The following is an 18,313-nucleotide window of genomic DNA, read 5'->3' on the forward strand; positions in this document are numbered from 1 at the left end:
TCTTATATTTGTCTTTTTATTTTTTATAAGGGTTAACAATATTTGCTTACACTTTTTGAAAGTGGCAAACTTTTATCTAAACCTTACAGCATTTCTATTTTAGACATAGAATATATATAAGAAATTCATCATTTTATTAACATCACCTAAAAATAAACATTTCGAATAATGACCAATAATTTCCTTTAAAAAATCATTGATAGGGGAGGTAATCTCGAATCAAATTTTGTTTCCATGTGAAATCGATCTTTTTCAGATGCATTTCCCGTATTTACACGGAAAAAAACCGGTTTTAATTTGATAAGCCTCGATCACACCTTACCGGATAGCTCGAACGGACGCCTAACGGATAACTTTTTTTCAATCCGTTCATGTCCGTTCGACGTCCGTTCTTATCCGTTAGGCGTCCGTCCATATCCGTTAGACGTCCGTCAAGCGTTCGTTCTATCCGTTGACGTCCGTTCAGTCCGGTGGAAAATTTTGAGCATTTTCAAAACTTTGAACGGACGTCCAACGGATAACATGTCCGTTAGACGTCCGTTTTGTACGGTACTCGTCCATTTTATATCCGTTACGTGTCCGTTATGCATCCGTTGGAGATCCGGTAGACCAATTCACCAACGGACGTCTACCGGACGCCTAACGGATAAAACGGATGTGAAACGGACATTAACGGAAGGATAACGGATAAAACGGATGACTACAGGATGTAAAACGGACAAATGCCAATTTAAAATTTCTCATGGTTTATTGCCTTTAATTTTTAGATGGTTTATTGCTTTAATTTTCATGATACTTTGTTCATCCGTTTTATCCGTTACGCTTCCGTTAGGTGTCCGTTTTATCCGGTACTCGTCCGTTGGATGTACGTTCGACGTCCGTTCTGTCCGGTACGTATCCGTTTCACGTACGTTCAATGTCCGTTGTGTGTCCGTTAGGCATTCGTTACATGTCCGTTAGTACACTAACGGACTCCCAACGGATAATAATTTTGTCAACGGATAACTATTTTTTATCCGTTAGGCGTCCGTTCGAGCTATCCGGTAAGGTGTGACCGAGGCTATAAGGTCAAAATCATTTAATTTTGTTAATTGTAGAGCGCGGTTTGCTGATTGTTCGTAGAAAACACTGACAGTGTCAGTGACACTAAAAAAATGTAACAAAATCACATGTGTTCCTTTACTTTCCCCGGCTTCAAAAATAACATAGAGAACAAAAAAAATAACCTTTTTTTCTCCGGCATTGAAGTTTTTTCAAACTGTATCAAGAACAACTGAGTTAAAATAAAATACTGATGCACATTCGGAAATACAAGTTCGTTGGTTAACATTTTATCGACTTATCCGTCAAATCAATGAATGTTTTGGTCTAGAACTATTGGTTTTTTAAATGAGCTGACGCGAGTACCACGATTTTATTAAAAAGAGTAAATGATTAAATTTTGATTCCAACAAACAACGCATTGAAATATCTTCGTGGTACTCGCGTCCGCTCACAGTTAAAAGTTGCCCTTGAAAACAGATTCAAACACTTCTGATTTTCATAAGACTAACGTTTTTCAAACCGAGAAGGAGAGGGTATTTAACAATTTTCACACACATACAATTAAAGTTACATTGATCGTTTTAAGATGTGACACTATTATGATTCTTAGAAATAATGATGTTTCTTGGATTCTGTATTCATTTTAATTTCAACAAAAATAAAAGGCCAGTTGCAATAGCTTTTCGTACTTTGTCTGTGTGTAATTGTTCGCCTGTGTGATTGTGTGTGTGTGTTGGTTTTTTTAGGGGGAGAGGTGAATATAAAGGAAAATGTACATCATATAAGTACATTTGCACATTATATAAGAATCTTTGCAAATCATTTTAGTATATTTGCACATCATATAAGTATATTTGCACACCATAAAAGGATCTTTGCACATCATATATATATACGTACATTTGCACATCACATAAGGCTATTTGCACAGTCATATAAGGATATTTGCACAGACATATAAGTATGTTTGAACATCATATAACTATATATGCACATCATATAAGGATATTTGCACATCCTACAAATGTGTTTGCACATCATATAATGACAAGTGCACATCATATACAGGTAATTGCACATTATCATAATGTAAATGGTCATAACAAGACAGTTTTGGCGTTCCATAGTATATGCTACTGTTGACTGTATTTTAACCAGGACATTTATCAAGAAAATTTACATTTAGTTGATTACTGTTTAGAAAGAAAGTATACTGCATTTGCGTAAATTGTCCATAAAACGGACGACATTTTGCAATTTTTACATCAGTGAAGTAGAGAGGATTCTACACACATGCGCATGTTCGTGCATACAATGGACAAGTTTTTCATCTGTTATATATTTTTAGCAGATTGCTTCAACTTATAACATGTGATTTGCTACTTTGTTACTTATATTTGAGGCTTCTATAACAGCTGTGGTTTAGTACTTGCCTCAATTTCAATCAAGAAAAAAACCGCAGATGTAATGAAATTTAAAGGTTATTCACTTGTTCAATACTTCCAATGCAACTCGTAGGCGAATCACGTCATATTTTTGCATTATTTTAAGTGCACACGGTTTTGTTTTGTTTGCAAACATATTTCTAATCAGTTTTTAAATCAAAATGCAATAAGTTACGCACAATATTCAACTAATCAGAAATTGATGTTTGAAATATTCATTTAATTCAAAATTCGATGAGTAAATAAACAGAAATTGGCAAATTTTACGCATTAGGTTTGAAAATTAACGGTAAATATGTTTATCATATATACAGAAGGATTTCAATCGTATTTTGATGACATCTTTAATGGCTACTTGAAAGAAAAATTATTTAATTTATATTTTTATGGCTCATGAAAAGACCATAATTTGGAGAAACTTTGACTTTTAAAAATCAAAACTGTTTTTAGTTATAGATATACAAAGTACACAAGACAAAAGTATATGCCGATTGCTTAACGGTCTCCTGCTTACTAATCGATGACGTCACATGGAACTAACCAATCATCTGGGGGCACAAATATGTTTCATTGTGCTGTCGTTCACGGACGCAAAATCCTTTTATAAACCTGAAAATTCGTTTCATTCTTATGAAATTATTTGAATGTGCATCGGAGGAGTACAATATCTAAGGGACACATTGAACACAGGTGAATATTTTTCTCTTCAAATCTGTAAGTATTTTTCGTTAAGCACGATAGCCAACTGTGAACAGCGCTTACCACCCGTATCATTGGGCACATTCGTTTTCAGATAAAATTGTTTTGGTGTGCGTGGTTTCGTTTTTTTTAACAGCGGTCTCATTTTGAAATAAATAAAAAGTTGTCCATATTGGTTAAATAAACTGTTCAAACCACTACAAGACTTTGATATTAAAACGTATTTGTTTTTTAAGATACAAATGAAAACAACTTTCGCCCGTTTCGAATGAACAAAAAGATCAGTTATCAAACATTTCAGAAATTAAAACCATACAGTTCAGAGGCAATAAACACGCCAAATTGATGTAATCAACAATGAGTAAGTGCTGCGATTTTATTTGATTAGTTTGCGAATACGCAAATCATGTTAGAAATACGGTGGGTACGTCAGACATCGCCGTTGCTATATACCACAACTAAGGGAGTTAACCATTTAACATCAAGTGGGATATGATTTTTTGACTGAGTCATACATTTTTAATTTAATTTTTCAACGCTACAAAAAATAAAACACCACTATAAGGTATGGAGAAAATATGCATTCAGAATATATTTTTTTCCCCTCTGCTTGAACAGAGTATTTTCTCCGTCAATTTGGGAAAAAAAACATAACCCTCCCTTGAAGAGAAATGGTTGTTTCCTAAGTATAGAACATTTGAAACTGTCTTTTTTATTACGGCAATTTTCAAAAGAAAAGGTTTTTGATTTTTACAGTTTGTTAAACATTATAGGAATAACTGCAAAATATAAATATGGTAACAATAGTCTGCCATGACAAATGAGAATTTTATTTATCAGATGGAATTACTTGATTTCAATTTAATAATAAACGAGCCTTAGTCGAGATTATTATTATTATAAAAATTGCATATCAATTGATATTTAATTCTTAAGACATGTTTAACATGTACATGTATCTATAATGGGATAATTTATCTATCTCTGTCCTTTTGTAAGTTTGCTATTTCAAAAGCTTGTCTCTCTAAATGTATTGACTGCTGTATATGATTTTGAGAATAGTATGTGAAGAATATACCCGACTTTTGTTACATAAAACGATATAAGTTGTGGTTAACAGAAGAAACTTGTCATTAAATAGATTTTTTATACAAGTCCGTAACTTTGGCGCGTTCAATTTTTTTTTGTCCCAAATGATATCAATAATTTTTAAATCGGAGGGGCGCAAAAGTATCATTGATCAAATCAGTTGTTGCGCAAATGATTTTTATTTTTGGCGCAAAAAAGAAATCTCCCATACCTTTTGTACGTCCGTCAGTAGTGCCGATATATATAGAGCCCACGGCCAGTCGTAACTGCCACAGTTTCTTAATCATGAATTTTAAAGCATAACAAAGAGGAGATGATCATTCAATTTCATGAGGGACAAAGACATTTTTTGTCAGGTGTTTTATTCCTTAAATTTGTTATCTAAGTACCAATTATAAGGTTGTCTGCGTATTAATCCTGTAAATATTAAAGCTGCGATTCACAATATGATGTTTTTGTTGAGTGAGCACAGCGGCCGAGGTAAAAAAAGTTTCATACCGGTATTGTGTCAGATTTTACCAGTCCATTTTATTCATTTCGAAAGTTCTCGTCCCAACCCTTCACCACTCGGAACACCAATGATCGTCCAATCATTAAAAACTTCAATAAAATCATATACATGTATTAAAGTATCGTTTGCCCATGTCAAGCTATCTGGCTAGTTAACTTAAATACGGTATATTTTTTTTAGTCGATTGATGTAATTTTCCGCTTTTCTAAATCAATTTTCTTTTAGTATAAACAATATGTAAATTTCCTTTATTTTTTAGTCAATACGTACTCGTCAATATTTTCATTTCATATTGTACACCGCTAAATTTGAAAATAATGAGTTAACTAAAATTTGATAACCTTGTTCGTGTAGAATAGTTTCCGTTGATTAAACTCAATATTCATATTTTATTCTTTTAAGTGTTCTCAATTTGAATTGGAAAACAATGAAACTGTAATGTTCGTGTTCACTCCCCTATTCTAAAGCGATAAATACGATACAACGCTCTTTCAAGTTTTCTTTACTTATATCAAAATAATGTTAATTTACATTTCATTTCCATCAAACGAAATTTGAGTCCGAATTTTGCTAATATCGTAAATACGATTGCAATAATTAAATTTGTGTATTGCTTTTTACATGAATTATATAATGGGAACAATATATTTTCATCTTAAGATATTGGAATAAAAATTAGAGAAAATAAAAAATCCAAATTCAAAAGAAAGGGATAATATTTCCTATTTTGAACACCAACAATTATTGATATATCTATTGATTTAAAATAGATGTCAGCACCGCGTGCATTGTAAATAGCCCTTTAGATGAAAATTGAAAACTATAGTCATTGCGCAAGTAACAGATTGACGTATTGGTGTACATATGTGTAGTAAGAAAATATTTCCATCAGTATAGAACTTCAAATTAGGTAAGATTGATAATATCAGTTATGTAAGAAAATGGGAAAGAAGTCAGGTACAGTAAATTTGAATGGAAAAGATAATAAATTCAATTGAGATCAGTAATTTTGTATCGAAGAAAAATAACCAAAAATGTTTGTCGTTTCTAAAAAACCAGGAAATTAAGATTTTCATACATGATGGCACCACTACACGTATTTCTGAATAGGTCCAAGGACTCTACGAATATAGTCCCTAGTGTAAACAGTGTCTAACTTGCATGTTTTATTTGAAACACTTTCCCAATTTATTTCTTGATATTAAATGCATGAAATATTAAGTAGGGGGATGTAATTTCTTGTTTAATTGGATGCTGAATCTTTATGTTAAGTAGTGTTTTGGTCCAGTTTAAAAAAGGTCAAATTTTATCACGTCTGAAGCTGTCAAACTGCATTTTACACCCCCTTAACACAGAATTGTCAATATTTTGAGTTAGAGCAGGTGCTTTTTTTTTATATCAATTTATTGTCTGAAAGAAATGCACTACGAAATAACTGTGTTCTCTGGCCGGATGTTCATTATCAATCATTATTCATTATCACTAAACTAGTATATATTTGTTTAGGGGCTAGCTGAAGGACGCCTCCGGTTGCGGGAATTTCTCGCTACATTGAAGACCTGTTGGTGACCTTCTGCTGTTGTTTTTTTATTTGGTCAGGTTGTTGTCTCTTTGACACATTCCCCATTTCCATTCTCAATTTTATCATTTGCAGTATTTAAAATGTATGTGTTTTTCGTGCATATATTCACGTTAAGCTTTGAAATTCATACTTTTTAAATTTTGAAAATAGTAGTTAAATACTTGAATACGAAAGTGCTTTCGGAGTTTTTAATTAATATTAAAATATGTGCACACGAAGTTTTGCAAAAAGGTGTCTTTTAAAAGCAGAGACGATAGTACTATCTTATCTATTTGTACATTTTTTATTTTGGCTAAATATCATTGCGTCAGAATTTTCCGTTTATATCAAATATTTCTATGTTGACATCTTTATATAGTCTCATATTTCTGCATTGCTATTTAGTGATTGACCAGACTATTGTTGTTTTCATTTAATCATTATAATCATAATTACTTTATTAAATAATATTTACATAATTAAGACATAGTTTTGAATAATTTTCACTATTTTTACATCCTTTTTGTGTTCATAAGATTTATCCTTCAGTCCTTTTTGACAAAAAATAGTCCTCTCCCAATTACTTTTTGTTTCAGAGAATGAAAAACCGCCTTTATCATGAAATTATGTGGTCGAAAGCCTTACTACATCTTACAGTCAACTATGAAAGAGAATATCTTTTTTTACTTTTTTTGGAATTTATGGAAACAAGGCGTCTTATCGTCAGATAGCTTCCTTAATTTGTTATAGCTTAAATAGTTTTTTTTCTTGCAGTCCACAATGAAAAAGACTTTCTGTTTTATACATTGTTTTTAAATGTCAAGGAACAAACAAAACGCCTTATCTTTTTTTTATTGCAAAACAAACAAAAATAATGTTGGTTACAACAAAACCGAGACAAAACGAACCGTATATGAGACAAACTCAGCATTAATTATATAAATATGTTAAAGCAATTGTTTGTATACCTTTTCTCACTTGTCATGACTCGTTAAAAAAAATTAAACAACTGCTTTTATGCCATTGGGTGTTGGTCGTTTTAGCAAGTAAATATATATAAGTTAAAGATGTACTTAGGTGAGGTTTTGTAATTTGTGCCAGATGTTTAGACTCCTTGTTTTTTTCTATACGAAACGAGATGAAATATTTTGCCCCTAACACCCCTTTTTTCATATAAGACACATTAACTCAATTAGGTCATTGACCAACATTTAAGTAGATGCTGGATTTGTTCCCTTTTGATTAGAGACCAAAAATAATCCCAATGCAAATATACAGGTAGAAGTCCTTTCCCCGCCTTTTCTTAAAAGTCAATTATTCTCGAAAAGTGGCTCCATAACCTATCAATTTAGCTTATTTTGTTCCCTGATTAAATAAGTTCCTTCAGTAGTTCAATTTCTAGCTAAGTTAAAGGCTTCCTTAACAAGTGGGTTTACATTTTCATTATTTAATCTAGATACGTACAAAAATATACAATATGGTTTGGGTATAAAAGTTTCTAATGACAGACATCCTAGTTTCTCACAGCTGTATTTGTTCACCTTCCTTTTGTTCCCAGCGCTTGTTAAACAAAATATCACTGTCTATCTGTTGTGCCTTTAAGAATGTTTTCTTTTCTTTCAGTCCACAATGAAATGGATCCTCGAGATCCTCGTCCTTTTACCTTTGATCACAATATCAAACTGTAATATTGAGGAACAGCCGATGCCAAGTATACTATGTGACTGTTTTTCTCGAAACAAGTGTGACATCACTAAGGAGAAGGCAGACGTTATTCACTTCAAATGTATCAACTATTACCTTGCGCATACCTACCAAGACAGGTAAGTGAAAACAGATAGAGAGAAGGGGGTTGTGGTGGACAATAGACATTTTATTTGATTTTCTGTGTTTTAACGCCATTTTGAAGCACCGCTTTTGGGCTATTTCGTGGCGGCCAGTATTTGGAGGAGAAAGCCGAAGTGCCACAAGAAAACCACAAGAAAACCACCAACCTTCGATGGGAAAACGGCAATCCTAGTCAATTAAGATTAGAGTCGCCTGCAATGTAGCCGTCCCGATAGACCACACGACCACCTGGGCTTATACTGTAGATATAAGAAGATGTGATATAAGTGTCAATGAGACAAAAAAGTAAACCATTATATGTCAAAGTGTATTCAATAGTTACTCGAAGCCTTGGCTCATACGAAACAGAAAGTTATAAAGGGTCATTAAATATGACTGGTGTAAAATCATTTAAACAAAACACCAACCGTCTTATCTATGTAGACTATGTGTGACTAATTTATGGCTTATCTTTTTTTTTTTTAGGTACCGGGTAATTCTAAACTTATTAAGACTTGATTATTCATTTAATTCTGCTTCTAAACTATATATCACCCATAACAATTTTAGAATATAAAATAATGGGGTGCATAGTATTTAGAATAATCGTTTAAATGGGAAATTGAATATTGAATAATAAATTGAACGATGTACAGAATAAATAAAAACCAAATAATTAATGGCACAAAATCAGTATACGCACAGCACAAAAGGCAATTAAAGAAAAGATTGCCGTTCTTCATCTCAAAAACAAAAACTTCGACACTTCAATTCTGTTTTGATTTTTTTAATTTCAGGTGGTACAAGAATATTTCAGGGGATGCCTTGAACTATGTATTGTCGCTCCAAAGAGAGGCTAATCAAGCTATTGAAACCGTCGGCAGAAAAAAGCGACAGGCAGATGGCAATTTGTTCCATGGTATACGTAAGGAGTTGCGCACGCTCAGTCGTGAGGAGAGGACTCGTTTCTACGCAGCAGTAAACAGTCTAAAAAACAACAGAGTGAGTGTTACATATATGATACGTATAAAAATCGACCTTATGTAAGTGCATGCATAAAAGTGCATGTATGCATGCGCATGTATAAGACTTATCTCGATTCAATTTCAATTTTTAAACAGTTACAGACTTTCTTGAAAGATTATTTCAACCGGGAAAAGGTAAGAAGATGTGTTTGAATTCGTTTGCATAAGGTCGGTTTTTATACGACAAGCTCATATATTAACCCGACTAATTAATGCATTCGTTTTATTCCGACTCACACTAGATCGCTAACCTCAAGAGAAAACAGAAAACTGACCGATAGAGGGCACTGGATCATTCAATTATCATTTTCATGTATATTTTGTACATGTTATTAATTTATCGGCTTGCCTTATTAATTCACCAAAAAGACCATAAATATAATTTAGTAAAACGCGCGTTTTGTTTGCAAAAGACGAATTAATAATTCTCAAACATATCAAATAAAAAAGGATAAAACAGGTTGCCGAGTTGAGATAGGACCCATACATTCGAAAGGTTTTACGAAATACAGCCAAGGTTATGTATTCCTGATGGAGAAAATCATCTGTGTTTTTGGATAATTCGCCGTTTTTGAAAAAAAATAAAATCAAATGTCTATGGGTTAATTCGTAGTTTATATCATAAAATGAAAATAACATCATGTCAGTAATAAAATGTTTAATGTGTTTAATGGTTTGAACCAATCATAATGTGTTGGATGAACGCTTTTACGAATAGAACCCACAATGCATTATATTCCGCAACGGGGAAATGTACTGTCTTACAAAACAAACAAGCACTATAAATGTCAATCGTCTAAAGCATTCTATGTGATTCAAGTTCATTAGGATTGCTCAAAGTCGAATATAATTTTGAACCTCTGAAATGAATGATTATGCTCTTAAAGACCTTTTAAAAAGTCAAAAACCGCCAAAACATGCTGAAAACCCATATTATAAAAATTGTTGTAGTTAAAATTTTCATTACAGTACTAATGCATAAAATTTGAGTGAATAGGGATTAAGTTTAAACAAGACTTTTATAATGGTTGTTCATATTCAGTTTTCGACAGAAACGCCTAAAATAAACAAATTTATTCTGACTGTTGATGTTATATGTACAGTGGCAAGCATTACAATTCTCTCAGCTGTACAAAGGATAGAGTTTATCTTGTAATGTTTTAATGAAATTAAAATAGTTTTCACTGATTTTAAGATATATAAAACGGAATCTATATTCTTTAAGTATGCGTGTTTTTTTTTAAAACTTATGATTAAGAATGGAAATGAGGAATGTGTCAAAGGACAACAACTCGAACCAAAAAAACAGCCGAAAGCCACCAATGAGTCTTCAACACTGCGAGTGTGTTTGTGTCCTGTCTGATAATCAAAAGGGAAGAATGGAAAGACTTTCTGTTTGCTTGGATTGCTATCTTTGACTCATCTAAAATATGCACAACATTTTTGTTCGATGTAATACATGCAAGCAAACGAAAAGAAATAAGTGTGGGTTATGCATGAAACACTGATCTTTTTAAAATTCAAAATTTATTTCATCCAATAGAAAGAAGGGTTTGCAATACATGAATATAATACCATTTTGTTTCACTCGAGTGCAGAAGGTCATGGGTTCAAGCAGTCCCGGGACAAACCAAAGTTTTTCTGATAAGGATTTGCTGCTTCTTCGCTAACCACGTGACACAAAGGAGACAGAACAAATACTTCTTGACTGAATTGCGGAATGTCATTGGCTCAAACAGAAACTTGGCTCGAACAAAACCCGGTCAAATCAAAGAAGAAGTTCTGATTGATATTTGCTGCTTCTTAGTTAAACGCGCGACACAAAGGAGTTTGAGGAAAGGCCGATCGACTCGCTTGTGGAAGGTCATCGGCTCGGCGAACAAAACTGGGTCAAACTAAAGGCTTTCTGATTGGTATTTTAATCTCAAGGCAAGACGGACGTGCGAATTAAAACCTAATCTTGATGAACTATATTCAAGATCTATTTTAAATAATTATTTTACTGTTGACAAGTATATGTTGTTATTTGGTACAAACAATGTAAAAAACCGGGAAAATTAAAAAAAATCATTACAAAATCAATTTATATTCTTTAAAATGTTATATCCTGAAGATTCATTTTTGATATTAAAGTTGCACGTACGGCCTTCTAGCAATGATTTTCACAGTAAACGTCAGTGTCGAACTTTAGAATGACGTTATATCCACAGGACAGGATAAACGTACGTAAAATAATCGACCTTCATATTTTTTTTATCAAATCTACTAGACTTATTATATCTAACACCAGATTATTAAACCAAGTAATGTATTCACAGTACCGCAAATTTATTTATTTTTCATTTTAGATTGGTAATACAAACTCATACGAAGCGCTCGCAAGTATTCACAACACCAATGCTCTAAATGCGGCTCATTTTGGTGTTGCGTTTCCAGCTTGGCATAGATATTTTCTATTTTTGTAAGTTTTGACTTTACTTGATTGTTGTCGTCAGAGTAAACACTTCTGAAATTCACAGGTAAAAGTGAGTTTCTTATGAATCTCACAGGTAAAAGTGAGTTTCTTATGAATCTTACATGGAATTCTCGTCAGATTCAACTCAAACGAACTAAAATCATACTTGAAACGCACGTGAACATTTTCATGTGAATTGCTCGTAAATAAGCTTCACATAAATCTCAAATGAAATTATCAAACAATAAAATATTGAGTTTTTGATGATTTTGATTAAATTTCAAATGTATGTATTATTTGAATTACAATGTACAAATGTACTATAATTGATAAATTTGCGCGAAACAAAATGTTTGCAATTTTCGGTTTAGTCAGATAGCGTATTTTACGCTAGTTTCACGTACTATCTAGTTTCATGTGAAAATCAAATGGATTGATATTCATGGAAATTTTATGTAAATGAAATTTCCCCTTGCCTGTTTGACTAGAAATTCTGTAAGAATCGTCAACACTTAGGAAACCGGAGAAAAGAGAAATACCGAAGACTTAATGAATTCCCTTCCAGTCTCGGTGTTCAATTACTACCTACTGGTATGTGTAAAAAAGGGACGAAAGATACCAGAGGAACAGTCAAACTCATTAATCGAAAAAAAAATCTGAAAACGCCATGGCTAAAAATGAAAAAGACAAACAGACAAACACTAGTACACATGACACAACATAGAAAACTAAAGAACAAGCAATGATCTCAGGTGCACCGGAAGAGTAGGCAGATACTGCTCCTGATGTGCCACCAGTCGATGTAAATTACGTCTGTGTTTAAATCATGATCATATTTGACAGTCCAAAAACTAGGTTTACACTAAACTTGAATTTGTCCATCAAAGCAGGGTTTCCAGAAGATATATTGTCTTTATTTCGCTGTCTTTTAAATAATGTCAGAGAAGTTGTGATGTTAATAAATGACAATAAGAATCGTTTTCACTCATTAAAACTTACTCCTAATAATATCAAAATTAAAATAAAACAAATACATAACAAAAAAAGACGATGTGGTATGATTGCCAATGTTACAACTCTTCACAAGAGACTAAATTACACGGAAATTAACAACGATAGGTCACAATACGACTTTTATCAATGAGCAAATTCCATATCGCATAGTCACATATATTCATGTATGTGCCTGTCCCAAGTCAGGAGCTCTAATTCAGTGGTTGTCGTTTGTTTATGTGTTACACATTTGTTTTTCGCTCATTTTTTTAATCTATAAATATGGCTGTTAGTTTTCTCGTTTGAATTGAAGTTACATTTTCATATCAGGGCTTTTTATGGCTGACTATGCGGTATGGGCTATGCTCATTGTTGAAGGCAGTACAGTGACCTATAGTTGTTAATGTCATTTTGGTCTCTTGTGGACAGTTGTCTCATTGACAATCATACCTCATCTTCTTATTTTTATAAATAAAAGGTTCACGAGTTTGATCTTTCTAAAGAATCTATGGACTGCTTCGCTCTATCCTAATTTAAGATTATATATAATATGCATGTGGTTGTTGCTTTAGTATAGGAAAAGTGGTATTTTAAAATATTGATATAAAATGGATGTACTTTAAGAGTGTACCCATGCTCCCAAAAAAACCAACTAAAGTACTTGTTGAAAATTAAAAAAAAAAATACACATAGACATAACTCTTGCGGCGTGCCTCTCTAGAGGTGTGCTTAGATTGTCAGAAGTTATAAAATACAGATATTGCATTTTTGTAGACATTTTATAAGTAAACGTTTAAAAAAGTTAAAGTAAATCGTGTTTACTGCATGGTAACAAAGCAAATAAACACCTTTCAATATTTGGTATTTCAATATTGTATTTATCTGTGAAATATAGGCATAACAAAATAAACATTAAATAATGACAGTTGATCGGAACTGAAATACATTTAGTTAATTTTTGGCATTTGATTCTTATCTTGGACGAGAAAAAAGTCCGTGATTCTTTATCTCACTTAAGCCAATAGCTGTGGCTGTATCTCAGCCGCATCATAATACAACCAATCAGAATCTATATGTGACAAGTAATTAATTTAAATAAATTAAAAATGGCGTTTATTTTGACTGAAACTTATAGCTGATAGGGGTAATTTCAGTAAAAAAAATCCATTGACTTTAATGCTAATCTATGTCTTGAATTAAGTTTATACCTGATTTACCTTTAGAAATTAGGAGCTTTTATATACCATTCATGCAAGTACAAATATAGCCCTATATTTTGCAATAATAAAACATACGGTCATGGGGCATTTTTAGGCATTCACATGACCTTGTTTACAAACACTGTAGATTCGTAATTAATTCCTTTACTGACCACCCTTTTTCCCCCTGTATTTAACAAATAGTACATTTAGCATTTTTTTAACTTTACTTTTGATCCACCTTTAATTTTTTTTAAATTAAAAACAGTATCTGCTATCAGTAGAGCACAGGTTTTTTTTTTACAGAAAGATCTCCCCAAATGGGCGGACCCTGGTTACGTATATCTATTTACTGAATTTATTCCTATAGCTCCGCATCGTAATTCGAAGCAATAACCTGGTAAATTAACCACATCTGGTGCACAATTCGACAACTTATGTCACTTCAGTGATGCTCGAGGTTTGTTATAACTATTTGAGAATCTAAAACATGTACAATCGCTACTCTCTCTCTCTCTCTTATTGGTTTGACGTCACTATTGACAAAACTGTTGGTAAATGTTTTACAGATTTGAACAGGCACTACGACGTTTTGATCGAACTGTTACCCTGCCTTATATCGACACCACAATGGACAACAGTTTAACTAATCCATGGATGTCCAATTTATGGTCTGCTGAGGGTATTGGTAATATTGACGGGGGCCAGGTTAGGGTGGGACCATTTGCGAACTGGCGATATCAAACACAGGACCGACGGTATGTCCCTCTCACAAGAAATGGCGGATCAGGAAGAGACTACTTTCCGGCAGATTGTTACAGAAACATAATACGTGAAAGCAGAAACTCTAGAATATTGGAACCATTGGCTGCTACTAATCGTAACTTAGAGGCGTGTCATAATTATGCACACGCCACTATTGGTGGCACGATGAACGATATTGATGTTTCTCCAAATGACCCGGTGTTTTACTTGCATCACTGCTATGTAGACAAAGTGTGGCAAGATTTCAGAGACAATTCAAAATCTGTTATAGGTAAGTTTAATTGGAGACAATCATAAGTTAAAATGAACTTAAGGTTAACTTAAAAAAAAAGCTAAACAATCAAGTATGTAAAAAGTGCGTTATTGAATGTATAGTCAGAGGTTCTGTATAAATTCCAATAAAAGATAAAACATCGGGAAAAGGAACAATAGTTGAATTTGAATATATTATATAGGTACGTCTAAATGATACACTTTATAGGTACGCCTAATAATTCAGTTCCAACTTTTTTAAGATTTTCATTTATTATCTGGTAGACTGATCGATGGGATGGATCACAACGGATATGTTCCCCTTTTTTAGTGTTGCATCATCGAAGGCTATTTTCCGCATGATTTTACTCATTTAATATATTCGAGCAGCTATTGTCTGCTCATTCACGCCACCAAAATGAGTTCAGTGAGTTGACATTAAGTTGTCGTTGATGGACACTAATTACAATATGTACAATGCTCTACTCATTTACAGAGATATATAACTATCTCTTACTCGTTAACCAACTTTTGACTACTGAAATGTACATGTGTTTTTAAGGATGTACGCTACTCAGGTTAAAAATAACAAGCTTTTTAAAAGACTGTTATAAATTGAAAGTATGTTAATAAAGAAACTAAAAAAGTAGAAAAAAATGGAGGGTCCGTGTGCTTGTTTTCGTTGAAAATTTGGCGGGAAATAATTCTCTCTAGATTTTTCTTTCACTTAACATTGGCACCGTCTTTGTTTAGAAAACTAAGAAGAAATAACAAGGATTTCATATGATTTTGAAAAATGGTTTTCTAAATAATATATAATAAAAATATGAAAAAAAGAAGGGGTTTGTGGGCACTTTTTTGTAATGTTTATGCATGGATAAAACCAGAGGAATCCGAAAATCTGGCAAAAATTCAAAAAGTAAAGGAGCAATCATCCTTGAGTCTTAAACATTAATGTGTGTTATGTGATGTTTGTGTTTGCAAACCAAGATTTTTATGATGAAAACATTTATTTGTTTCAAGACTTATTCGAAATCATTCTTAGCCAATATTGTGTTGGTCTTTAGGGAGTTGGCTTCTCAGTTTCAGAATAATTAACTTTTCAAATTTTTACTTATGGCTTATAATTTAACATGAAAAAGATTTATAAATAGAAAAACGGGTGTTAATGGGCAAACAAATTTAAGGCATTCAAATTGATAAAACCAGAGGATTCCTCAAATCTGACAAAAAATCCAAAACAAGACAAACAAACATCCGTTACATAGACACATACCATTTGTCGTATATCTTGATAATAATTCACGCTCAATTTCATAAAAACATCTATATTTCAGGTGATGATTTCGAATTTGATTATCCAATTACATCTGATGTATTCCATCAGCCAAACCGAGCAATGGGTAATTTAAATGAATTTACAAATATCATGGGGTATCTCAAAATTTTCGATGAAAGAATAACCCGTTATGCGCCATCTCCTGGAGAAATCACGTGCACACGTAACTCTGACTGTCAAAGTCCTCAATTTTTGAGATGCTCATCTGGACGTTGTATTCCAATTTTGCGTAGTTCGTCATCACCCTTTGGGAGAAGAAAAAAACGTGACGTAGAGTACGAAGATGACGAATATAAATCTGTTATGGACAGTTCATATCAGAACAGTTTTGTGATTGATGGAGAAGCTGATGTAAGTCAATGGGCCTTCATTCCAGTCACTTTGATGTATATCAGACCGATGGGCCAACATTTCGGTTGCAATCCTGTACGAAATGGTAGTATAGATGACAACGATGATATCTATTCAAACGACAAATCCTCACAATTATGGGATTATTTTAAACCAGGAGTAGACAAAAGACGGGTTTCCGATTCTCAATCTGGAGCAACCAAGTTTTTCGTACAATCCGATGGTATATCGTACAAAGGTAGATACATCGATTATGGTATCATTGATACACGGCAGATGGTATACGAAACAGTCGCTTATGTTGGTGTAAAAAATCCTCGAAGTGGATCTGCAACATCTTATGTGAGTGTTTATGATCTTCACGGCCATGTCTGTCAGCCACGGTGTATAGACAGATCGTCCAAAACACTTTTTTATAAAAAGTGTTCCGGCGTTATCAAATTGACGAAAGAAGAACCCCAGATGTATGGTGACGACATTGCCGAATCAGTCAGGTACAGGTATACGTACAACTTTGACGGAAACAAGCCTACAAGTAATTATCGAGATATATTTCTTCAATTTGTTTGTGAGTATGGAGCAGAGTATCCATGGAAAGACTGTAGTAGTGTTTAAATTTATCTAAATGCAAATTGTAAAAGAGAAATATCAATAAATGAAAATAACAATAGTTTCTTGCTTCTGATGCATCTTTCTGGAATAACCTTCACCTGGAACGTTCTAACCTAAACATTTCAAAGTAAGTGATTTGTAATTACGTAAAAACGTAACTAGCCGTATAATGAGAGAAACCTGAATAATAGCCAAATTAGTCATAGATTAACTATGACTTAGGTAGCTGGAAACAATTTATCTGTGTTAGATAAATAAAAGTCAAACCGAAATGTTTTCTAATAGTTGATGTGTTACCCCCGGTTTTAGTTTGAAACCGGGATTGTTTTTTTTTCTCAATCGATTTATGACTTTCGACTAGTGTTATACTACCGTTACCTTTATTTACGTCTTCTATTTAACTTCAACCTGACAAACAAAAACACTCATGACAAGGTGAATAAGATCAATGGTTGCAGCGAGAACTCTCAAAAATGATACTATTACTACATAGCAGAATGTAGTATATTTTAAATATCGATATTTTCATGTGTTTTAGGACACAGACACCCTTTCATCTTTTAAGAAAGGGAACGACATTAATTTAAGTACATTACTATTCTAGGAAACTAGTGTTAAGTTTCATCAATATCTATCAAGTAGATATAAGAAGATGTGATAGGAGGGCCAATGATATAACTCTCCATGCAAGTCCCAAATAGTAAAAATTATACCATTATAGAAACGGCCCATATTAGAAATACTGAGCATTGGCTCACACCGAACAGCGAGATATAAAAGGAACCCAAAATGACTTGTGCAAAACCATCAAAGATAAAACGAAAGGTCTAATCGACTTGAAACACAAGAAACGATAAACTCTAATTGACTACATCAACAAACGACAACCACTGAGCATCAGATACTTGACATAGGACAGGTACAAACAAATGTAACGGTTTTAATTGTTTTAAATAGGTGCAAACTTCACAATTACCCGAATAAGTGGTTTAACATTACTGTATAGTAGAAAAACACCCTAAAATATCAATTGAAATGACTTTGTTAACTCAATCAAAACAGATATTAACAAAAACAAGTAAACACACACTGAACGAATATATTTGATATACGACGCAATATAAATGCAAAGGAGGGAGAGGTTAA

The 18,313-nt window shown here is 33.0% G+C and overlaps 2 protein-coding genes across 2 annotated transcripts in view; both read left to right on the top strand.

Moving 5' to 3' along the window:
* Positions 1 to 3,080: 3,080 nt before the first annotated feature.
* LOC134694297 (tyrosinase-like protein 2) overlaps positions 3,081 to 18,313 on the top strand; it is a 99,905-nt gene continuing 84,672 nt past the window's right edge. The window contains exons 1-4 of the mRNA XM_063555304.1: positions 3,081 to 3,179; positions 7,973 to 8,172; positions 8,974 to 9,178; positions 11,550 to 11,662. Coding sequence (XP_063411374.1) covers positions 7,979 to 8,172; positions 8,974 to 9,178; positions 11,550 to 11,662 — 512 coding nt within the window. The 5' untranslated portion in view covers positions 3,081 to 3,179; positions 7,973 to 7,978. The remainder of the gene's footprint in view (positions 3,180 to 7,972; positions 8,173 to 8,973; positions 9,179 to 11,549; positions 11,663 to 18,313) is intronic.
* Positions 14,424 to 17,176, top strand: LOC134694852 (uncharacterized). Its single transcript, XM_063555930.1, has 2 exons — positions 14,424 to 14,884; positions 16,203 to 17,176. Exons 1-2 carry the CDS (start codon positions 14,479 to 14,481, stop codon positions 17,168 to 17,170), a joined length of 1,374 nt encoding a protein of 457 aa, XP_063412000.1. The 5' UTR covers positions 14,424 to 14,478; the 3' UTR covers positions 17,171 to 17,176.

Source organism: Mytilus trossulus, chromosome 13 (genome assembly GCF_036588685.1).
Source record: "Mytilus trossulus isolate FHL-02 chromosome 13, PNRI_Mtr1.1.1.hap1, whole genome shotgun sequence".
NCBI classification, from domain to species: Eukaryota; Metazoa; Mollusca; class Bivalvia; order Mytilida; family Mytilidae; genus Mytilus; species Mytilus trossulus.

Bases quoted from the DNA above. Each gene is read 5' to 3' on its own strand.
- LOC134694852 (XM_063555930.1), top strand. From the start codon at position 14,479: ATGGACAACAGTTTAACTAATCCATGGATGTCCAATTTATGGTCTGCT. The intron at 14,885-16,202 runs GTAAGTTTAATT...TCTATATTTCAG, and splicing joins CAATTCAAAATCTGTTATAG to GTGATGATTTCGAATTTGAT.